At 45.4% G+C, this 25,289-nt stretch overlaps 1 protein-coding gene and 1 pseudogene across 1 annotated transcript in view; one reads left to right on the forward strand and one right to left on the reverse strand.

Moving 5' to 3' along the window:
• Nucleotides 1–25,289, reverse strand: part of SLC25A43 (solute carrier family 25 member 43) — a 96,356-nt gene that overhangs the window by 32,574 nt on the left and 38,493 nt on the right. The window contains exon 3 of the mRNA XM_075538927.1: nucleotides 19,315–19,487. Within this exon, the coding sequence (XP_075395042.1) occupies nucleotides 19,315–19,487 (173 nt within the window). The remainder of the gene's footprint in view (nucleotides 1–19,314; nucleotides 19,488–25,289) is intronic.
• On the forward strand, nucleotides 20,045–21,355 carry LOC142434303 (interferon gamma receptor 1 pseudogene; annotated as a pseudogene).

Consider the following 25,289-nt stretch of genomic DNA (forward strand, 5'->3'; position numbering starts at 1 on the left):
ACACAAAGTAGCTGGCAGTTGGAATGAAGAGGGGCTGGAAATCAAAATGATGTCAAGGCATTTTTACTCTGTCCTCATAGCATATTAGCCTCTTAGCTGATTTAAATGATCACAGTTGTTTGCTTTGAGACAGGAGCCCTGGTAATGCTGTGGGAGAAGCATCAGGCTGCTAACTTGCCAGGTCAGTGGTTCAAACCCACCAGCCACTCATTGGGAGAAAGAGGCTTTCCTGGGAAGATTTAGTCTTGGAACCCCCTAGGAAACAGTTGTACTCTGTCCTGGAAGGTGGCTGTGGTTGGTAGCAACTTGAAGGCAGGGGATGGGTTTGAGTTGCAATATACAGAGCCTGACTGCTGAGGTAGCAGATGGAAGAGAGATGCACAAGGAGAGCCACTGAGGGGAGCAGGTGGTTGGGGTGGGGGCAGGCCTGGGCAGTCTTACCTTCAGCATGAGTAGGTACCACCACGGAGGCTCCGCACTCACCCAGTGGCAGTTAAGGCTCAATTCTTTAGTCCCAGAAGGTGACTTTTAAAAGCCAGCCCTGAGCTTCATTCATTTTTTAACAAGTATCAAATGCCTGCTACAGCATTTGCTGTGGGGATACACAAATGGGTACGACCTACTTCCTGTAGGCAAAGAGCTTACAATCTAGAGGGAATAATGGGCACAAATGAGTCTAATGTAAGGGACATGGGCCCAGGGGGTGCTGTGGGTTAAGTGTTGCTCTGCTCACCACAAGGTTGAGCAGTTCAAACTCATCATACATTCCTTTGGAAAAAGAGGAGCTGACTGCTGTTGCTGAAGAGATATAAGGTTGCCATGGGTCCGAATCTATCTGATGGATTTGGTTTTGGGGTCCGAAGGGGAAGAGGACTCAGCAGGGGTGGGGGGAGGCGGAAACTGAGGAGTTACATAATTTCACGTCAACTTGATAAATAGATTATAGGGGTGGAGTCGAGCCTGTTAATCAGGTCACAGCCTGATTGATGCCTCCTTGTGGGTATGGCCTTCTCATGAGGATTCTGGGCGTTTCCTCTCTTCCTCCCTAGAGGTGGGACACATACTCTCTCTGCTACATCTTCCTGTTGACAAGCCATATAGAGCCATGCTGACTGCAGCCAGAGCCCTGGAGATGCGTCCACTGCCATTGGATTCACAGAACTTTGCACCCACTGTCTGGGGATCTTCCTGCATTTAGCATCACTGCATGTGCTGTGTGAATCTCAAGAGGAATTCTTGGGCTAATATTGAACTTAGGGGCTAACATTGAATTTATGGTCTTGATCTGGACTGAACTGGGATGTTTGTATTGATGCATACTGTATATACTCGAGTATACGCCAACCCGAATATCAGCCGAGGCACCTACTTTTACCACAAAAACTACATTTAAAAAATGTGCTGACACCTGGGCCTACCAACCTCAGAGGACGATAGACCGGCTTGAAGGGCCCAATGTACAGAGAGGACCATTTAGTCGGCCCCACGGTGAAAGGCGACATCCTGCACTGACCCATGGCCCTACACAGGACAGCACCTGAGACACAGTGGGGGATGTGTGACTGAGCTGACCCCACCACACTGAGGCAAACACTGGGGGCGTGCAATGGAGCCCTGGGGGAAGCAGAACAAGGAGGTCCCAGGGGAGTATAAAGGATGGACTTTGGGGCCAGCTTGTGGCACCCCATCAGACTTGTCCGGAAAACACTCCTAAAGGTCAACAAACAGACCTCGAACTACTAACAGGTTTTTGTTGTTGGTGGTGGTGGTGTTTTTTGCTGTCTTTTTTTCCCTCTTCTTTTACATTTTGTATGGCAGTGGCTTTTTTCTTTGTTAGCGTGTCGGTGTTGCTGCTGTCGATGCCATGTTCTTATGTGCCAGTTTGGTGCTGTCAAAGCCATCTGCAATTTTATGCACATATTACTATATCTGCAGGTCCACCTAGATAAGATAGGCTGGACAAACAATGTGGGAAGAAAATAACGGGACGAACGGTCCCAGAAAGACATGAGAGTGTGGGAGGAAGGGGAAGGGAGGAGGTGTTGGCCAATCCAGGGACAAGGGAACAACGAGTGGTTCAAAACCAGTGTATGGAGGGGATGGAAGGACTGGTAGGGAGTGACCAAGGGCAAGGTAACTGAGAGGAATTACTGAAACCAGAATGAAGGCAGATCATGGTAGTGGGACAGGAGGAAAGCGTAAGGAAATAGAGGAAAGGCGTAGGAGGCAAAGGGCATACATAGAAGCCTAAATACAGAAATATACATACATAAATATATTTATGATTATGGGGGAAATAGACCAATGTGCATATATTTATAGGTTCAGTAGTAGGGTAGCAGATGGACATTGGGCCTCCTGGCGTGCACTCCCTCAATACAATAGCACCTTGCTCAGCTAAACGGTCATTCCATGATACCCACCCTCCTGACATGATCGCTGAAGACAGACATGTGCATAAGCAAACATGGTGAAGAAAGCTGATGGTGCCCGGCTATCAAAAAGATATAGCGTCTGGGGTCTTAAAGGCTTGAAGGCAAACAAGCGGCCATCTAGCTTGGAAGCAACAAAGCCCACAGAGAAGAAGCACACAAGCCTAAGTGAACATGAGGTGTTGAAGGGATCAGGTAACAGACACCAAAGAACACAAACCATCATTGTGTGATCACCTTCCCCACATAAATGCTGAAGACGAATGTGTGCATAAGCAAGTGTGGTGAAGAAGGCTGATGGTGCCCAGTTATTGAGAGATATAGTGTCTGGGGACTTAAAGGCTTGAAAGTAAACAAGTGGCCATCTATTCCAGAAGCAACAAAGCCCACATGGAAGCAGCACACCAACATGTGTGATCATGAAGGACCAAGGGGACCCAGTTTCAAGCAACAAAGGCGGGGAAAAAAATCACATCATTGTGAATGAGGGGAGTGCATGATGGGGACCCAATGCCCATCTGTAGACAACTGGACATCCCTTGCAGAGGGGTAGTGGGGAGAAGATGAGTCACTCAGGGTTCAGTGTAGCAATAATGAAACTCACAACTTTCTTCTAGTTCTTAAATGCTTTCTCCCCGCCCCCCCCCCCCAACTATCATGATCCCAATTCTACCTTGCAGAACTGGTTAGACGAGAGGATGCACAGTGGTACAGCTGGGATCCGGAAACACAGGGAATCTAGGACAGATGAACCCCTCAGGACCAATGGTGAGAGTGGTGATACCTGGAGGGAAGGAGGAGTAGAAAGGGGGAACTGATCTTGGGATCTACATATAACCTCCTCTCTGGGGGATGGGCAACAGGAAAGTGGGTGAAGGAAGACGCCGGGCAGTGTAAGATAAGATAAAATAATAATTTATAAGTTATTAAGGGTTCGTGAGGGAGGGGAGAACAGGGAGGGAGGGGCAGGGAAAAAATGAGAATGAGCTGATTCCAGGAACCCAAGTGGAAGGCGAATTTTGAGGATGATGAGGGCAACGCATGTATAAGGATGCTTTACTCAATTGATCTATGTATGGATTGTGATAAGAGGTGTAAGAGCCCCAATAAAATGATCTTTAAAAAATGTGCTGGATATGACAAAATAACAATCGGTAGATTATCAAGGCACATGAGGGAGGGGGAAGCAGGGAGGGAGGGGAAAAAAAAGAGGACCTGATGCAGAGGGCTTAAGTGGAGAGCAAATGCTTTGAGAGTGATTAGGGGAAAGAATGTACGGATGTGCTTTATACAATTGATGTATGTATATGTGTGGATTGTGATAAAAGTTGTATGAGCCCCTAATAAAATGTAAAAAAAGAAAAGAAAAAAATTTGCTGAAAAACTCGGCTTATACATTAGTATATACAGTAAGTACTTCTTGATATAAAGTTCTCTCTTACACATGTATCAGTGTGTCTGGATTTGTTTCTCTAGTCAATCTAGGCTAACACAAGACTTGAGGAGGAGGTGGCACCGAGAGGGAGGGAACAGCAAAGCGTGGTATTGAGAAAGGCGTGGTGCAAATGCTGTGCCAAAGAAACTGGCTGTTATCAGAGAGCTGACAGGCCGAGAGAAGGCAAGGGAGCTAAAGCAGAGACTCGGACAGAGCATGCCCGGAGTGCCATGGGACTACATTTCCCAGAACCCCTTGCTACCCTGGACATTCAGATATCCAGGGAGCCTTTTTAAAAAAAAACAACAATTTATTAGGGGCTCATACAACTCTTATCACAGTTCATACATATACATACATCAATTGTATAAAGCACATCTGTACACTCTTTTCCCTAATCATTTTTTCTCCTCTTTTCTTATTTTACATTTTATTAGGGACTCATAGAACTCTTATCACAATCCATACATATAAATACATCAATTGTATAAAGCACATCCATACATTCCCTGCCCCAATCATTCTCAAAGCATTTGCTCTCCCCTTAAGCCCTTTGCATCAGGTCCTCTTTTTTATTTTCCCCCCAGGGAGCCTTTTAAAAGCTTGCTATACACGGTGGTGGTGGTGGGGGGGGGGCATAGAAAGCTGATTCAGACCATACTGGCCCTGGGATGTTTTCTTCTTCCTAGGAGCATCTAATAAAATTCCTTAGGGTTGGCCTATGTCTTCAAGAGTACTTCTTTCCCTTGGTAAGACAAGAACCTATATGTGGTAAAATAACCAACCAACCAACCAACCAAACTCACCTCCCTATCCCCACCCCCACCAAAACGCAAACTTCTGCCATCCAGTTGATTCTGACTTACTGTGACCCTATAGGACAGAGTAGAATTGTTTCCCAGGGTTTCTGGGTGGTACATTCTTATGGGAACTGATTGACTCATCTTTCTCCTGAGGAGTGGCTGATGATGGGTTTGAACTGTTGATTTTGCAGTTAGCAGTTCAAATGCATAACCAATTCTGCTACCAGGATTCCTTCCGACAGCGATATTTACCAGAGGAGTCCAGGGTGAAGCAAAGAGGCTGAGTTTGCAAAAGGGACATTGAAAGTCCCACAGAGCACAGTTCTACTATGACATCTATGGCATTGCCATGAGTTGGAAAAGCCCCCCTCAATCATCAAACAAAAGCAACAGACTAGTGCTAAGAGTAGACTGGAATCGAGTGCCATCAGCCGGGCAAATTTCAGTTGGACGTTAAGGATCTGAAGCTCAGCGTTCTAGGCGGAAGTAAGGGCAGCAACAAAGGCCTGGCAATGGGGAATGTGAGCTACTTAGGGGAGGGGAACAAATCACACCCTTTGGATTTAATTAGAGACCAGAACAGCCCAGATGTCATCACAAAGCATGTTTAGTTTGGCCCAGCCACTATTCAACACTTTTTATTTGCCAACATTGAGTAACTGAGATATTTTTTTTTGGGGGGGGGGGTAGGATCTGGCTATTTAAGGCTTCTCTAATTGAAAACTGGGTTCATATTTCTACATGGCATCTGCCAACTGGAGAAGGTGCTAGCCGCCGCCTCCACCGGCTCCCTTGATTCCTCTCTGCTGTCCAGATGTTGATGCTGATCACATTTTGTGAGCCCAGAGGGTCAGCTAGAACACTCTCGACTGCCACGACGGCTCGGAAGGGGCTTGCCGGCTCAATCTTCTGGAGGCAGGCTGGGTCGTTACATTTCCCTACTTTTCTAGGGTTTGTGTCACTCCTGCCAGCCCTTGGTTTGGCAGTTCCTGATCCCAAGGGCCTCTGTGGTAAAGTTGGTGAGGGTTGCCTGCCTGGCCAAGGGGTGTGCAGGCTTTCTGCTCTAGGGGTGATGAAAAAGAACACAGCCTCAGCAGATGTTAAGAGAATTAGTCCAACAGAAGCCCCTTGGTGAGGCTGGAGGGGGTGAAAATGAGTGTTTGGGGAGGAGAGCTGGGGTTGGGGGGAGAAGGGGGGGGTTTATTAAAAAAGTTTGTGGATCAACTCTATTATTGTTTAATTCCACTTTTCCCACAAGCTGTATGAAAAAAGAAAAAGCAAAACAATTGTGTTTTTTTTTTTTTTTAAAGACTTGCCCCTATGGGTTTTCAAAACTATGAATCTTTAGGGTGTCTCATCTTTCTCTTTCAGGGGAGCTAGTGGTTTTTTTAAAAAAAACATTTTATTGTGGACTCTTAAAGCTCTTATAAGATCGCATACATCAATTGTATCAAGCATATTTGTACACATATTGCCATCATCATTTTATAAACATTTACTTTCTATTTGAGCACTTGGTTCCTCTTTTTTCCCTCACTCTGACCCCTTGATAAATGATAAATTATTATTGTTTTCTTATCTTACACTGGCCACTAGCTCCCTTCACCCACCCTGGGGAGGGGGGTATGGGTCGATCATTGTGATCAGTTTCCCCTTCTTCTCCCCCTCCCCCTTCCTCCTGGTATCGCTACTATCATTTCTGTTCCTAAGGGATTTATCTGACCTGGATTTGGTATGTTGTGAACTCTTTTCTGTACCAGTGTACATGTTCTGGTCTAGTCAGAACTGAAAGGCAGGACTGGGGTCATGATAGTGGGGGGTGGTGGTGAGGAAGCCTCGAGGAACCAGAGGACTATTGTGTTTCGTTGTTTCTTTGTGACCCTCCTGTGAGGGGATGTCTTATTGTCTACAGATGGGTTTTGCGTCTCTGCTCTGCCCCTGCTCATTCTCAACAATATGGATTTTTGGTTTTTGAGTCTTCTGGTGCCTGCTACCCGATTCTGTCCACACCTCATGATTACACAGGCTGGTGTGCTTCTTCCATGTGGCTTGTTACTTCTCTGCTAAGATGGCTGCTTGTTTAACTTCAAACCTTTAAAATCCCAGATGCTATATCTTTTGATAGCTGGGCACCATCAGGTTTCTTCACCACATTAGCTTAGGTACCCATTTTGTCTTCAGCGATCATGTTGGGAGGGTGACCCTACAAAGGCGTTCTGAGGCTGTAAATCTTTCCAGGAGCAGTTGGCCCCATCTTTCTGCCTGAGAGCAACTGGTGGAGGGTTTGGACCACTGACGTTGTGCTTAGCAGTCCAACACTTACCCAGAAGCACTACCAGGCAGTGGGAAAAGTGGCGCCAGGGCTCTGGAGAGTAGGCAGAGCTGGACATGGGAAACCATGAGAGGGGACGAGCTTACTGAGGGCCGAGGAAGCGCCTGTGGCCAGTTCAGGGAAGGCAGCCCAGGCTGGTGAGTTTCTCAGCTTGGTTTGGGATCTGTTTGCACAAACGGAGGCTACTGCTTGGTCACTGCCCATGTATGTAATCTGCTCAGTCAGCTGTGCCACTTGGATACCACCTTTGGTCCTTCATCATCGGTGCTTTCGGTTCAAACGCTGACCGGGCACAATCCTGCTTACCTTGTAAGCCTCGGAGGAGCAGAGTCCACTGAAGCTATAAAGCAACAGGCAGAGAACTTGGTTTTATATTTGAGGAAGTGGAAACGCCTAATAAGGGTGACAGGCAGAGTTGTGAGAGGCACCTCCTTCCGATGCCCATCAGGCTCCAAGCTACTCCCATTGTGGGCAAAACAAAAACTCACTGCCATAGAGTCAATGCTGACTTCTAGTGACCCTTATAGGACAGGGTAGAACTGCCCCTTTGACTTTCTGAGACTTTAAAGGAGTAGAAAGCCTCTTTTTTTTTACCCATGGAGTGACTGGTGGTTTTGAACTGCTAGACCTTGTGGATTGCAGCCCAACACAGAACACCACTACACCACCAGGGCTCCTCCAGTCTGGGCTGCTCCCTGGATATTCAAGGCAGGGTCTCCGGCTGGGCTCCTTCTCTCCTCCACTTGCACCTGTCCAGAGTACCATGTCCCATTATCAGAGGTTCACATAGTCATCAGACAGATCACCAGGAGCCCTGGTGGCACAGTGGTGAAGTGTTCAGCTGCTAACTGAGAGGTCAGCGGTTTAAAGCCACCACCTACTCTGTGAAAGAAAAGGTATGGCAGACTGTTTCTGTACAGATTTATAGCCTTAACGCTAATTAAAATACTTCCGCCATAAGCAAACACCTTGAGGGAAGGAGTCACTGGGCCTACAGACTCAAGACTGTAGTCTCAGAGAAGGTCAAGTGGCATAACATAGTTCACAAAGACACGGCTCTGCATCTTACCTTGGTCGGTAGCCACTGGGGTGTTCCAAAGCTCATGAGAAATTATCTAAGGGGTAACTTGGTTTCTCACTATCTGGAGCCAAAGTAAGTGAAGATGCATAGAAAGAGTTAGCCCAAAGGGCTAATGGACTACACAAAACCCAACCTCCAGGACCCCAAGATCAGAAGAACTAGATGGTGCTCGGCTACCACTGCAGACTGCTCTGAAAGGATGACAACAGAGGGTCCTGGCTAGAGTGGGAGAAAAAAGGCAGAATAAAACTCAACATCATGCAAAAGACCAGTCTTGCTGGCTGGTCTGATTAAGACTGTTAAAAGCCTCAAGACCACGGCCTTTATTCACCCTTCAAGCCTGGAACTGACTTCACCCCCATAGCTCACTTCTCAGCCAAACAATAAGCAGGCCTATAAGGTGAACGGTAACACCAGGGAGGTACACACCCCTTAGAAAAATCAACTATATGAGCTCCAAAGGGCAGCATTTGCCCAGGGATAAAGTTCAGAAGACAGGAAGGGATAGGCAGTTGAATGGAAATAGAAAATGCAAGGAGGAAGTGGGACGATCAGTGCTGTTCCACTGTGGGGCTGACAATGTCACAGCACAAAAGGTGTATGAACAATCAGATGGAAAACCAATTGGCTCTGACCATCTTTCACCCAAATCACACCCACACAAATGCATAATTATTACTTTTAAAAGACTGTTTGGCCTTAGCAATGCTATGGAGTAGTTCTTTCTGTCATATGAAACCAGAGGAGAACTCCAAGGGTCACTTCGAATCAGAAGTGATGTGGCAGGAATGGGTTTCAGTAATGGGCTCTACACCTTCTTAATACACCCTGAGCTTTTAGGGCTGGGCTGGGTGTTGGAAATCAGAGATGACAAGGCCAGGGCCTACCTGGGAAGAGCTTGAGCTAAACTGCACTGAAGAGTGGAGAAGGCCAATTATGGGGCAGGCAGAGCTTGGGCTCCTCAAAAGCATACCAAGTAGAAGGTGGGGGGGACACACCCCCTTCCCACCAGCAACCACTCCTCCCAGGCACGCACCTGCGTACTTTATCCTTCCGTTCTCTAGTATGGCAGTCAGAAGCCAAGACAAGGCAAAGCAACTGGAATCAAGTAAGTATGGTGAAGGAATGGTTACACATGACTTTTGATTACTGCCTTTGGTGTTGAAAACAATTCCAACCCGAGGCCTCATTACAGGGACGCAGTAAGTGAATGAGTGACAGAGAGTGAGAGTGAGATCGAGTATAAAAGTACATTAGGACAGTGAACCATATGGCCAATCAGAGCCTTGCTTGAGAAAATTCCATCCAGCCGGTTATCCCAAAGACACGTACAAAAAATTGGCTTCCCAAATGGGTAGTGCAACAGGAGGCCTGGTGGTGTAGTGGGTTATGCTGTAGACTACTGACTGCAAGGTCAGCAGTTCAAAACCACCAGCCAACTGATGGGAGAAAGATGAGGCTATTTCCATAAAGAGTGCCAGTCCTGGAAATGGGTACATAAGAAAATGTGGTGAAGAGAGTGGATGGTGCCCGGCTATGAAAATATATAGCATCTGGGGTCTTAAAGGCTTGAAGTCAAACAAGTGGTCCACTAGCAGGGAAGCAAATAAGCCCACATGGAAGAAGCACACCAGCCCATGTGATTATGGGGTGTTGATGGGATCAGGCATCAGGTATAAAAAGACCCAAACAAACAACTATATTGATGCAAATGAGGGGAGTTGGAGTGGAGACCCATAACCTATTTGTAGACAATTGGATATTCCCCACAAAAGGTTATAAGGAAGGAATGATTCAACCAAGTTGTAGTATAGCACTGATGAATCACACATCATTCTTCTAGTTCCTGAATGCTTCCTCCTCCCCACTACCATATTCAGTTCTACCTTACAAACCTGGCTAGACCAGAGAACACATATTGGTACAGAGAAGAGCTGTCGACACATGAAATTCAGGACAGATAAACCCCCCAAGAACAGTAGTGGAAGTAGTGATATCATGGAGGTAGGGGGATGATCAGGAGGGGCAAGTATGAGAAAGGAGGAACTAACCCATCACAAGACTGGATATATAGCTCCCCTGAAGGGGCTGAATAACAGAAATGTGGGTGAAGGGAAACAATGGACAGTGCAATATATGAAATAATAATATATAATTGATCAAGGATACATGAGGGTGGGAGGGAGGGGGAACAAGGGAGGGGGGAAGAGGAGCTTATACCAAGGGTGCAAGTAGAAAAATTTGGAAATGTCAACATATGTACAAATATGCTTGATATAATTGATGTATGGAATGTTATAAGAGCTGTAAGCCCCAAATAAAATTATTAAAAAATAAAATCAACGTGAATAGCCTAAAAAATAAAAAGGAAAACAAAAAAAGAGTTACAGTTTCAGAAACCCACAGGGCCACTGTAATTCACAATCAACTCAGTGTTAGTGAGATTGGGGAGTGCGACAAGGAAAGCCAATGGAATGTGAATGTCGTCATTACCGGTGCTCCTATCAGTGCAGCCTGGCTGCCCTGCAAAAGTGGCTCCTTACGAATTCTGCTGGCAAACTGCTCCCGCAGCGGGGGAGAGAGACTATCATTAAAGTTCCCCTCGGAGAAGTTGGAAAATGTGCTTTGCTGAATACCAAACAGAATTTAAGGGTAGCCTGTTTCTTAGGCCCCTTTATCCTCCAAACGGATGTCTTCTGAGCAAGGGTTATAAAGCTGTAACTAAACAGATCTCTGAACTGCAACGCTCCAATACTCCCATGGTACTTGATTCCTGCTATTGGCTGCAGCGACACCTAATGGTTAGAGAAAGCAATACCATGCTTGCATTTATGGGCAGTTCCCTGGTTGTCTTGGGGGCGACTTTTTTTTCAAAATATAAGTTAGACAAGGTATTGTGTTTCTCAATTGCTGAAATAGAAAAAAAAACCTTTAGCAAAACTCTAGAAATTCACGTTATATCATTGGATGGCATACTCATACTTGGATGCCAATCATTTTGTGTAAACAGCACAATTATCTCTTGGAAATTACAATCTGTGTGTGTGTGTGTGTGTGTGTGTGTGTGTGTTATTATGACTTTGCATGTATTGGAAAGCTTTTCCCCCCAGGCTCTGGGTGTGCATTACTTAGAAGGCTTCTGTACAAGAGAAAATATTATCACTATTCCCTCTACATGTCCACTTCTAGGGGATCTTGTTAGGAGCCCTGGTGGTGCAGTGGTTATGTATTGGGCTTCGATCACATGGTCGGCAGGTGGAAACCACTGGTGGTTCTGCAGGAGAAAGACCGGGTTTTATGCTCCCATACACAGTCTTGGAAACACACCGGGGATCGCTATGACTCCCTGGCATTGACTTGATGCCAGTGAGAGCAGACCTTAAAGCAGCGGTTCTCACCTGTGAGTTTTGACTCCTTTGGGGGTTGATGACCCTTTCACAGGGGTCACCAAAGACCATCGGAAAACACATTTCTGCTTGTCTTAGGAACTGAGACACTGCTCTTCTATCCATCTCCAGGCGGGTCCGCTCACATGCAGATACGCCCACATATGAGTACCTGGCGTGAAGACTGCTAGCCATGCTACATCATGCTTCAAGACAAACTTTCATTTATTTGTCATTAGAAATAAATATTTCACAATATGTAATTACATATTCTTTTTGTGATTAATCACTATGCTTTAATTACCGTATGTTCAATTTGTAACAATGAAAACCCATCCTGCATATCAGATACTTACATTACAATTCATAACAGTAGCAAAATTACAGTTACGAAGTAGCAACAAAAATAATTTTATGGTTTGCCTTCACCACAACATGAGGAATTGCATTAAAGGGTCATGGGCTTAGAAAAGTTGAGGACCACTGCCTTAAAGGATCCTGGTGGCACTGTCTGGTAAGTGTTGGGCTGTTAACTGCAAGATCACTGGTTCAAATCCACCAGCTATTCCTCAGGAAAAAGGTGAGGTTTTCTGCTCCCATGAAGATTTACAGTCTTAGAAAGCCTCTATAGCAGTGGTTCTCAGCCTGTGGGTGGCAACCCTTTTAGGGGTCGAACAACCCTTTCACAGGGGTTGCCTGATTCATAACAGTAGCAAAATTACAGTTATGAAGTAGCAACAAAAATAATTGTATGGTTGGGGGTCACCAAAACATGAGGAACTGTATGAAAGGGTTGTGCCCTTAGGAAGGTTGAGAAGCACTGCTCTAGAGGATCAAGAGGAGCTGGAGTTGACTTGATGGCAGTAAGAGGTATATCTTAGAAGTCCTGGTGTCGCAATACCCACAAACTGAAAAAGCTGGAACTTGCCCAATGACTCAAAGGGAGAAAGGTGAAGCGTTCTACTTCTGTAAAGATTGCTGCCGAAGAAACCCTGAGTGGCAGTTCTACTCTGTCATGGGGGGTGATAGTGGGCATCCATCATGAGTCACAACAGATTCAAGGGCAACTGACAAGTACCACCCTCATAAAGGCGTATCCTCCTCCACCTTACAGGGGATTACTATGGCAGGGATGTACTCTATTGCAGAATACAGTGGGGGCTAGATTGTCTCAGAGGGGTCATGGTACTAGCTCCTAGGTGGAGAAAGGAAAGCTGACATTTATGGGAAGATGGAAACCCACACTCCCATGTTTGAATCTCATTGAGTGTCACCTAAAACTCTTGTACGGACTCCCCTTCCCCCACAGCTCAAGGCCTGTGGGGAGAATGAGCTGCGGTGATGCAGTGGTTATGCACTTGGCTACGAACCGAAAGATCAGTGGTTCAAACCCAGCAGTCACTCCGAGGATGTGGCAGTATGCTCCCATAAAGATTTAGCTTCAGAAACCCCGGAGAGGGTTGTATTATTATGCCTTCTTCCTACTTACTTTAAAGGAAGTTCTCTTTCGGAGAAAGAGCATGTGGTAGTTACATAATCTGGTGTCAATTTGGAACTTGGGAGGATTAAGAGTGAAGGGGTGGAGTCTAGTCTGTCAATCGGTTCATAGCCAATGAGGCCTCTGTGTGGGCATGGCTTTCTCCTGAGATTTTTGGGAAATCTGGATTTTCCTCCTTGGAGGGGGAGACACTCTCTGCTCACTCCCTGAGAGATGTTCTACTGACAAGACACATGGTGCTATGCCCTGGGAGCTGGAGAAGCCACATGGAGCTACCCTGATGCAACCAGACCTCTGGAGCCAGAGAAGCCACCTAGAGACATCTGCCAGCTTACAATGCCACTGGATCCACAAGACCTATAGCCCACTGGCTTGTAATGCTCCTGCATTTGGTGTCATTACATATGTTTCATGAGTCTGAAGAGGACTTTATAGATTGGTATCAGACTTATGGTCTAATATTGGACTTATAGAGTTGATATTGGACTTATAGAGTTGATCTGGACTGGGACATAAACCTCTTTTTATACACACGAGTGTCTATGGATTTGTTTCTCTAGTCTAACTGGACTAACACAGAGTACAATTACTCGATGGAGGCAAAAACTTATCTAAGGGTTGAGCCACATGAAATAGCCATTTATGCAGGTCACATAGGCTGAATACCAGCCATTTCATATGGCTCAACCTACTGACAGCAGACTGAAACTAAAACAGAGTCAGAATATATTCCTGAATTAAAGATGGAATTTGCTATATAAATTATCCCAGTTTGATAGATTTGAAACAAATCTAATCAAAGTCAGAAGGTGATTCTAATATTAACCAGGAAGATGGGAACAACAAAGGAAATTTTCAATAACCACAATAATAATGACCAATGAGAATGAGAACAATCAAGAAAATGTGGTAAAGAAGACCAACAAGGAGGGGTATACCCTATCAGATATAAAGATATATTAGAAAACGATAATAATTGAAATAGAATGGTAAAATGACACAAGAACAGAGAGACAGATCAACTGAACAGAATAAACAGCTGAGAAAGAACCATACCTCCATCGAGCAGATTCCAACACATAGTGACTGTATCGAACCGAATAGAATTTCTCCCTAGGGTTTTCCAGGTTCTTAATCTTTAGGAGAACAGACAGCTTCATCTTCCCAATTTCTGACCCTTGGGTTCTATTTTCTGCCCTTGTGGTTGGCAGGCCAAAATGTTCACAGCCCAGAGATAGGCCCAAGCATGAAGTAAAAGTTACACCACAAAGTAGTGGGGGAGAAGAAAGATTATTCCAAGAATGGTGCTTAAATAACTGGCAAACTATTGTTCCCGTAGCTAGGTCATTATTTTACATCATAACCCAGACACGCTCTAAATGTATTAAACTGTGCAATGTAAAAACATAACATGTATTAAACACCAGTAAATATTTATATAATTGTGGGCTAAGAGGACCCTTTAAGCAGCAAAGCAAAGTTAGAAACAAAAAAGTAATACATGTAACTGTATAAAACTTTAAAAAATATGATAAGAACATGCAAATAGCATTAAAAGTCAAAATTCACACTTTGCAAATATGTACAACGTATGACAAAGGAAGAAAGGCTTGGCGATCTATTTCCAAAAATTGACCAAGCAAAATCGTGTGACGAAGCAATCACAATAGAACACTGTCTGACTTGCATGCTTTGGACACATAATCAGGCCAGATCAATCAACAAATCAATCACCATGATTGGTGAAGGACAGGGTCAATAAGAAACAGGTTCACTATTCAAAAAGACAGGTTGGCACTATGCTGATGATTGTGATGACACAGGACCAGGCAACCTTTCATTCTGTTATGCATGTTCTCTTATAGATATGGTCACACGAGTCAGAGTTAACTTGGCAGTACCCATGTATCTATTGTCTAATTACTTGTCTACCTATGGCAAGAAGTTAATATGTTAGAGACTTCTTACCAAACAAAAAAGTTCATTGTCATCAAGTTGATTCTGACTCCTAGAGACCCTATAGGACAGGGTTGAACTGTCCCTGTGGATTTCTGACACTGTAACCCTTGACTGGAGTAGAAAGCCTCCTCTTTCTTCTGTGGAGCATCTGGTGGCTTTGAACTGCTGACCTTGCAGTTAGCAGCTCAATGCATCAGTAGACAAAGGTAAATACTCTAAAAAATAGACCATAGATAGACACAAGCAATTGTTCTATGAAAATGTGCAACTCTGCTTATCAGCAAGGAAGATCACATGACAAACACAAATATATCATTTTTTCCAAGGTATTAGGCTCACCGTGATTTGTAAAAAATGACAATAATGAATGATGCTGAGTGTATAGGAGTTGAAATGCTCTCCTGACTGGTGGGAGTGGAAATGGTTACAACTTTTCTGGAGCACAACTTTCATGAAAAGCCTTAGAATTATTCCTATCTTGGGACCAATAAGTCAATTTCCAGAAATAGCCTAAGATGTGAAAAAAAAGACAAGGTATTCCTTGCAATGTTATAAAACATGAAGAAACAGCCTAAACATTCAAAAAGAAGAAAAACTCCTATATATTAGGAGTCCTGCGGGTCTAGTGGTTCCGTGTTGGGCTTGCTCCGCAAGGTCAGCAGTTCTAAATGACCAGGCACTCCTCAAGAGAAAGACAGGATTTTCTACTCCACAAAACATGTACAGTCTCTGAAACCCACAGGGGGGTGGCTATTAGTGGGTATTGACTCGATGACAGTGAGTGAGAGTGATATAGTAAAAAATCATATAATTGTTTGCCAACCTTTCTGATATGATCACTGAAGACAAATGTGTGCATAAGCAAATGTGGCGAAGAAAGCTGATAGTGCCAGGCTATCAAAAGAGATAGTGTCTGGGGTCTTAAAGGCTTGACGGTAAACAAGCGGCCATCTAGCTCAGAAGCAACAAAGCCCACATGGAGGAAGCACACCAGCCAGTGTGACCATGCGGAATCAAATCAAAGAACAAAAAAATCACATCATTATAAATGAGCGGGAGTGCAGAATGAGGACCCAAAGCCCATCTGTAGGTAACAGGGAGGATATGAGCCAGTCAGTGTACAGTGCAGCACCAATGAAACATACAACTTTCCTCTAGTTCTTAAATGCTTCCTCCTCCCCACCACCACTACTGTGATCCCAATTCTACCTTACAAATCTGGCTAGACCAGAGGATGTGCACTGGTACAGATAGGAACCGGAAACACAGGGAATCCAGGGCAGATGATCCCTGCAGGTGATACCAGAGAGTGGAGGGAAGGTGGGGTAGAAAGGAGGAACCAATTACAAGGATCTACATATAACCTCCTTCCGGGGGGATGCACAACAGAAAAGTGGGTGAAGGGAGACGTCAGATAGTGTAAGAAATGACATCATAATAATAATTTATAAATCATCAAGGGTTCATGAGGAGGAGGGAGTGGAGTTGGCAGGGGAAAAAGGAAGAGCTGATACCAAGGGCTTAAGTGGAGAGCAAATGTTTTGAGCTTGATGAGGGCAACAAATGTACAAATGTGCTTGACACAATGCACAATGGATGCATGTATGGATTGTGATAGGAGTGTTATGACCCCCCAATAAAATGATTTAAATAAAAAGAAAAGATTACCTTATTTATACATGTATTCAAAGAGCCCTGGTGGCACTGTTGGGTAAGTGTTGGCTTGCTAACCACAACGCTGGAGGTTCAAACCCACCAACAGCTCCACCAGAGATAGATAGATGGGGCTGTAGTCTCTGGTAAAGACTGGCAGGCTTCTAAACCCTATATATCAACTGACTTAATGGCAATGGGTTTTTACTAATGTTTTATATACATTGAGAGGTGTTAGGGTCAGAACTTGAGATCACCTTGCGTTTCTGGGTCTTGAAAGTTTTCCACCTTTGACAAGGTGCAATCTCACTGCTTTTCTCTATTAGTAGAAAATATTTGAGATTTCCCTCTCTGGCAGGTTTCCAACACACAGAGGACCTGCTTTCACTGTGTATATTTCTACTTACACACACATATACATATATCACAAAAAATTCACTACTATTGAGTTGATACATAACTGTCTCTGTGAGTTTCTGAGTCTGTAACTCTTCATAGGAGGAAAAAGTCCTGTATTGTTCTCACAGAATGTGGATAGTGGTTTTGAACTGTAGACCTTGTGATTAGTAGCCCTGCGTGTAACCCACTATATCACCAGGGCTCCATTACTCATAGTGACCCACTGTGGGTTTCTGAGACTGTAATTGTTAGTGGGACTAAAAAGCTCAGGCTTGAATGAAGGTCGAACATGATAATGGGACAGGAGGAAAGTAAAAGGAAATTGAGAAAGCAGAAGACATTTATAGAGGTATAAACATAGCATGTACATATATAAATATATTAATATATAATGATAGGAATATCGGTCTATATACATATATCTATAAGTTAAGTATTAAGGTAGCAGACGGATGTTGGGCCTCTACTCAAGTACTCCCTCAACACAAGAACACTTTGTTCTCATAACCTGGCATTCTGTGATGTTCACCTTCCCAACGCGATTGCTGAAGACAAAATGGATGCATAAGCTAATGTGGTGAAGAAAACTGATGGTGCCCGGCTATTAAAATATCTAGTGTCTGAAGTTTTAAAGGCTTGAAGTTAAACAAGTGGCCATGTAGCTGAGAAGGAAGAAAGCCCATGTGGAAGAAGCAGCACACCAGCCTGTGTGACCATGAGGTGTTGATAGGATCAGGTATCAGGTATCAGAAGACCCCCTCCCCACAAAACAATCATTTTGATGTGAATGAGGGGTATCAGAATGGAGACCCAAAGCCCACCTGCAGACAATTGGACATCCCCTCACAGAAGGGTCACAAGTAAGGGATGAGCCAGCCAAGGTATAATATAGCACTGAGAAAACACACAACATTCCTCTAGTTCTTTAATGCTTCCTCTCTCCCTGCTATCATGATCCAAGCTCTGTCTTACAAATCTGGCTAGACCAGAGCATGTACACTGGTACAAATAATAGCTCTTGACACACAGAATCCAGGACAGATAAACCCCTCAGGAACAGTAATGGGAGAAGTGATACCAGGAGAGTAGGTGGAAGGGCGGGGGGAGGGGAAACTAACAAACAGAAATTTGAGTGAAGGGAGATAGCAGATGGTGTAAAATATGAAAATAACAATAATGTATAAATTATCAAGGGTTCACGAGGGTAGGAGGGTGGGGGGATAGGAGGTGCTGATACCAAGGGCTCAAGTAGTAAGAAAATGTTTTAGAAACGATGATGCAACATATGTACAAATGTGTTTGAGACAACTGATGCATGGATTGTTCTAAGAGCCCCAAAGAAAGTGATTTAAAAAAAGGAAAAAAGCTCAGGCTTTCTTCCATGGAGCTGCTGGTGGTTTCAAACTGCCGACTATGCAGATCGCAGTCCAATGAGTGACCACTACACCACCAGGACTCCTATACACATACACGAAGAAAAACTATTGATTGTTGTAACACATGAGTGTTGAACCCAAGCATAATTTATTTTCTTTATTGCATGTTTCTGTTTCCCAAGTCATCTATAATAAGTACATATTGCTTTTACAACCAGAAAGAATGGTTTTGATAGACAAGCCTTTGCTACTGCTTGAAGGTGCTCTGGTAGGGCAGCGGTTGAGCGCTTAGCTGCTAACCAAGAGGTCAGAAGTTTGAACACAAGGCTATATGCTCCCATAAAGACTTAGGGCCCCCAAAGCCCTGCAGAGCGTTACTCTGGGTCAGAATGGCCAGGCTGGCAGTGGACACTCGGGGTTGGACTTGACTGTGGTGGCAGTGGGTTGTACAATCTTTCAGGGAGCAGAGCACTAGGTCTGCTGTCAGTGGGCACAAATGCCCACCTGCTGGTTAGCAGCTGAATACTTAACTGTTGCATCACTAGGACTGTCTCTGACAGCCCTAGTTCCCAGCTTCTTTTTCCCTCTCCGGCCTGTTTCACCGAGGGAAGACGCAATTACGACAGCGAGAGAGTGCTGCAGTCCACTTCCCACTGGCTCTCAGCCAAAGGAGAGCCTCTGCGGTAATGTCAGGGCTGGTGGGAGCCACAGAGATCAGAGGAAAGAAGAGCAAGCCTCAGTTGGAGGTTGAATAAGAGGCTGAATACGGGGCGTTGGGCGGCACCCCTGCAGCAGCTTGGGCTGGAACCAGTAGGCCTGGCATTAGCAGGGGAAAGTGTGGAGCGGAGCATTTGCAGACCCAGTGCCATCTCCTGGGAACCCTGACATCACTCAGGCGCTTCTCGGCTGTCCACAAAAGCTTTGGATCCCCCCCACCCCACCCCCACTCCAACTCCTCACCTGCATCTTTCTCTTCACTGTGTCAAAGGGAAAGGACAGGGTTTGGGTCACTGCAGCAGCCAGACAGATATTGGCAAAGTTCTGGAGGACAGAAAACTGACTGCGGGGTCCATGCCATATTTTCTCCAGGTTCATGTAAACGAGAAGGGAGCCAGCAGAGAATGGAACAGCACCTGCAAAACCAGGCCAGGAAGAGGCTGTTAGTCTTGATCAGAGAAGCCCACAGTGGGAGAATGGGATGGGATCCAGGGGAAGTAGACAAGAGGGGTCTTGGGCTTATGAAGTCACTCCAACCTAAAGGAAATTTCTTGGGTGTTGATAAAAACAAAACAAAACCCTACTGCCACTGAGTCAATTCTGAGGCTGTAAATTTTTTTTGAGGCTGTAAATTTTTATGGGAGCAGATAGCCTGCTCTTCCTCCCTCAGTGTGGCTGGTGGGTTTGCACTACCAACAAACAGTGTGGTTAGCAGTTCCACACTTAGCAAACAGCACCACCACCATGCTCGATATTTCGATAGGGGTTTGAGTCATTTCTTGGAGCCCTGCTGGCATAGTGGATTATGTATTGGTCTGCTAACTGTAAGGTCAGAAATTTGAAATCACCAGCTGCTCTTCAGGAGAAAAACAAGGCTTTCCATTCTCTTAAGATGTATGGCCCTGGACTGAGGGCCCAAGCAGTGGGACTCTGGCAGTCGCTCGGGGCCGCTTCCCATGTCAGTTGGGAGGGCATGGCTCCCTTCTTACTTCTCTTTGTCCTTGCCATGCAGGCCCTGAGAGGAATTGAGATGGGCACTGCGGAACCAGAGCCGTCCTCAGTGCCTGTGCCGACCAATGTTGCGATCGAGTCCTACACCATGAATCCTGTACTACATTGGGAGTACCCGGCCATGGTGCCAGCCCCTGTTTTCACGGTGGAGGGAAAGACCTATGAATTCTGTTTGGGTCAGAGTTAAAGCAAGGCTTGAGCAAAAAGAATCGGCCTATCGGGAGACAAAAGATTGTGTTATATGCCAAGATGGGAAAGTTGGACCACCTAAGCTGTATATCAGAGAAAAGGAAAGCATAATCATTATCAACATATTTCATCCATTAGTTATGGTAAATGGATCAGAGATGGGAACTGTGTTTGATCCTGAAGATGCTTGCTACAGCTTCACATACGAACGAAATGGGAGAACAAATGGAACTAAAGCCTTGGACATTACAGCGAGGGAGTGCCATGCAACGCCGTGTTGGTCCAGTATCTAGAAGGCCCAACCGAATACCGAGTACTGGACTTCAGCAGAAGGCCACGATAAAAGATGGAGCATTTCAACAGAAAAGTCAGAAGACTCTGGTAACAGTACCAGAGACTCTCTTTGGATTCCAGTTGTCTGTCCTATCCTATTCCTTGTAGTTCTTATTATCCCTGTACTCATGTGTTGTCACATTAAGAAGAGTCCTTTTAAGAGAAGAAACACATTACCCAAGTCCTTGCTCTCTGTGGTAAAACATGCCACTTCAGAGACCAAACCGGAATCAAAATACTTATTGCTCATTGCATCATACCAGCGTATTGCCTCAGAAATTGAGAATGTGGTCAGCAAAGAGCCATTGCCTCCAGCGTGCACACGGAAGACAGCCCGGCCACCGTGGAACACATAGAAGTTTCCAGTGAAATCGTAGTGGTGATCACTGAAGAAGATATTTCTGATGTGGGCCCCGGGAGCCCTCTGGCTCCAGTGAGAACAGCGAATTCTTTCTCTTCAAGTAGCAACCAGTCTGAGCCCTGCAGCATCACTGTTAACTCGTATCACTCCAGAAATGGTTCTGACAGCGGCCTTGTGGAATCTGACAGCTTCTCATCTGGCTCGGAAGGCCCCCTAAGCAACACAGCTGAAGTGAAGATGGAAGGACAAGCCCCCACAACACTGGGAAACACTACCACCTCGTTCAGTTACGATAAACCTCACATGCTTGTGGAGTTGCCCGTGGACGACGGCAGGAAGGAAGCCTTGATTGGTCACAGACTCACGGCAGATGCCAACGAGTTTTCATAGGCAGCTGTGGCATGCCAGCGTGGAAGCCCCTCCTTCCCAGACCAGGCTTTCTGCATGGAGTGCATGAGAGATCAAGAATTCTCATGCGCTCAGTTGGTAGTAACCAGAATGTGTTATTTTGGATCCAAATGTGAAGAGCCTATTACCTGTCATCTGAACATACAATGACTTTGCTGTTTTTGAAAAAGACAGAAACGAAACATCACAAGCAGAACCTAAGCTCCTGTGAAGGTTTCCCTGCAGCTGGGAGTTAGCAGCTTCCCCACCGCTGCTTCCTGTGATGGGGGTGGGGCACCGCTTCCCCCCCCCCCCCCCCCCCGGTGGCCATGGGGAGAGCTATAATGCAGTTTTCTTTTCTGTGCCAAGATATGGTATTTGTTTTTTAAGTGTATGTGTACAGCATTTCTAAGTGCCTAATTTCAAAAATTCTGAAAGCTTTTCATTTTTTTTAAAAAACTAACAGAATTCCCAAAGGATTTGTAAATAGAAATATGCATATGTTCACATGAGTCCTTGAATACAAAGATTTTTCAACAAAATATTATAAAAACACTAAAAAACAGATGTATGGCCCTGGAAACCCACCGGGGCAGGTCTGCCCTGTCCCATAGGGTCACTATGATTTGGAATTGATAGGAGGGCAATGAGCTTTTGGTTGAGTCATTTGTCAGACTACACCAGAGGGTTCCCTAAAGGTTTGTGCTTGGTACTCTGTGTAAATTTGACTTGTAAAATAACCATACACAAATATTACAATCTAGCTGGCAAGACAGGAGCCTGGCTGGCCCAGTGGGTTATTCACTGAGCTGCGTCAGGTCAGCAGTTGAAACTCATCAGATGCTCTGCGGGAGAGAAGATGAGTCTAGCTGTTCCTTACAGTCTTGGAAACCCTATGCAGTGGTTCTACCCTGTCTTATAGGGCGGCTATGAGGGCGAATAAACTCCGCACAGGCTGAAGGGTTTAGGGGAAATGTGTGGTTGATATTTGTAGTTTGTACTCAAGTCATCAAATAGAATGATCTAATACATGGCCAGGTCACGGCTGGTTCAAGTAGGATTGTCAGCCGTCCCTGTGGGAGACCCAGGTTCGGGTCCTGGCCAATGCACTTCATGCGCAGCCACTACCAGTCTGTCAGTTGAGGCTTGCTTATTGCTATGATGCTAAACAGGTTTTAGCTGAGTTTCTGGACTAAGACTAAGAAGAAAAGCCTGGCAATGTACTTCCCCCAAATGGCCAGTGGAAACCCTGTGGCTCACAAAGGTCTGATTTGCATTCAACTGTGTAGATGGCAGAAGGCTGGGCAAATTTCATTTCCTTGTACACCGGGTCACAGGAGTCGGATCAACTTGATGACAATTCACAACAACAATGAATGATTAGAATAATCAACATTTTAAGCCCCAAAGGGCAGCATGACTCAAGGGCAGGAGGTTAGGAAACACGGAGGAGTGGAAACAGGAAACATGGAGAGGAAGTGGGGATTGTGAAGGATGTGCTGACTCCATGGGGATGGATTTGTTGGAAGGAAAACTGATGATCTGCTCGGTAACCCTGCACTCAGGTCACAAGAAAAAGCTTTAAAGAACAGAGAGAGCGACTCGGGGAAAGAAGAGATGGACAGATGCAATTCAGCGTAAGATTCATTGTAGGGTCCAGGTGGTGGGTATCTAGGTGTTAGCAATTCTTCCAACTTCTCTGAATGCTTGAAATGAATAAAAAGTAACTAAGCTGATTAACCCCCCACACCAAACAAACAAACAAGCAACCCTCCCCTGCAAGCTCAGTGGGAGGTTGGGCAGGAGTGAGATGGAAGACCAGGAGCTTCCGTAAGAGGCTGGGCAGTGAGGGAAGTTCCCTGACCTCATGGGGGTGGGGTGCATGTGTTAATGACACGCCCATGTTGGGACTTGCTGTGTGCCCTGCCCTCTGTGCCATTGCCACTGCTCTAGGACAAGATGGTGAACCAAGCAAGTAGGGCTTTTTCACAGACTTCCACAAGGACTGGGAGCCACCCGAAGTTCACACAGGTTTTAAGTTCACCGTCAAAATGAGGCACTTCAAAAAGTGGGGTGGGGAGTGACACCAGTGGGCTGCAGAGCTGTAGGGAGCAGGGAAAGCAATACTTATTAGACATTTATTTTAAATGCATCTTTTCCAGCCCCTCCCCCACACCTACCCCCCCTCCCCAGCCTAATTTACTTTCATTCAGAAAACATTTGTGGAGCCTTTGCAATGTGCTGGGCTCTATGCCAGGTGCTAGTAATTCAAAGAGAAATAGGCTAATTGTCCTCAAAGCACTTGCTATGGAGTGGAGGAGCCAGCCAGTGAAAACATACCAGGGAACTTGAAAAGTCTGTGGAAAACAGAATTCAAAGGCGATGGAATTTGTTTTACTGTCATGAGGTGCCTGTTTACGGAGCAGACCATCAATTCATACATTTTCCCCATGTTTAGAATGAGCGTGTATCTCCCTATAGACTCCAAGTCCACTTCAGGTTTACTTTCCCTCCTTCTTTAAGCCCCTCAGACCAATATTTTAGGTCTGAGGAGTAAAGAATCTGGAGGGATGTTTGTTTTGTTTTGAAACATGGAGCAATTTTTAATTTATTTCCTTTTAAACCCTCCATTTGTTACACACACACCCCACCCCGCCATCCTTTCTCTCTCCCTTTTCCCGCCCTCACCCCTGGCCTCCTTGCAGTCATCCAAGTCTTGTGGTTTGGGTGAACGTTTTCTGTCAACTCATCCACTACAGTCCCCTCAACGTACTTGTCCCACCCACTTCTTCCAGGAGCCTCATGCTTCCTTTCCTAACCCTCGGAACTTTGCATTTAGGCAAATGCTGCCCATTTGCTCTGAAATGGTTGATTTTTCTTCCATAGGAGGGTGAGTTCAGTTCCAGCCCTGAAGGTTAACAAAGGGTCATGGCCTTCGCGCTCCCACCAGGCTCTATCCTATCAGTGAGCCTGAGATCTTCTATGCTTTTGAGTTTTGTTTCATATTTTGCTCCCATTCTACCTAAGACTTTCTAATAAAATCCTTCCCAGAGCAGTTGGTGGTGGTAGCTGGGCACCATCTAGCTTTGCTAGTCTCAGACTTGTGGAGAGTGAGGTTTGCATTGTCCATTGGACTGCTTGTCTCCATATGCCTTTCCATGATCATCACGCTTCTTACCTGCAGATGGAGAGAAATCAATGGCTTCCCCTTAGAGGGCCGCTCATGCGAGGGCAATGGAACTTTCCCATGAACTTCTCAAGGGCTCCTCACATAGCACCCCTAATATGAGCTACCATAGGGGCCTTTACAAAGTGCTTTTCGGCACAGGAAGGGAAGAGTGTTTCCTTTTGCCAGTGTGTATCGGTGAGTGAAATTAGGAAGAACGTCATAGAAGACAGCTCTGGACCGGGCTCTTGCGGAATGAGTAGTACAGCAGAGCCTGAGAGAGTGGAATGGCATTCCTGGCACAGGGAACGGTATGTGAAAAGGTGTGTAGCTATGAAAGGGAACAGCATTTCTCAGAAATGCAAGTGTTCTGTATGGCTGGAGCATGAGTGCATGTGGAGACATGACAGGAAATGAGGTAAGGGGCAGGTCTGCAGGATCTGCTATCTCATGAGAAATTGGAGTTTTTCTCTATAGCTCAGAAGAAGTCACTGAGGGCGCTTAACAGAGGTGTGTGTATGTGTGTGTGGCAATAAAGTGAGATTGGTGAAATGGTCAAATTATGTTTAGAAAGATCACCTTATGCTAGTAGCAATGCACAGGGAGGACGGGAGCACAGGACCGGGTAGGGACCTGGGGAAGGGCTGTGTGTGTGATGGAAGCATGGCCTGAGACAGAGGGATGGGGGTGACGAAGTGGCGAACTGACAGGACTTGGGGGTTGTCTGAAGTATGATTGGATCGGGAGGAGTTGAAGTGATTCGTAAATTTT

This window comes from Tenrec ecaudatus, chromosome X (assembly GCF_050624435.1).
Source record: "Tenrec ecaudatus isolate mTenEca1 chromosome X, mTenEca1.hap1, whole genome shotgun sequence".
NCBI lineage: Eukaryota > Metazoa > Chordata > Mammalia > Afrosoricida > Tenrecidae > Tenrec > Tenrec ecaudatus.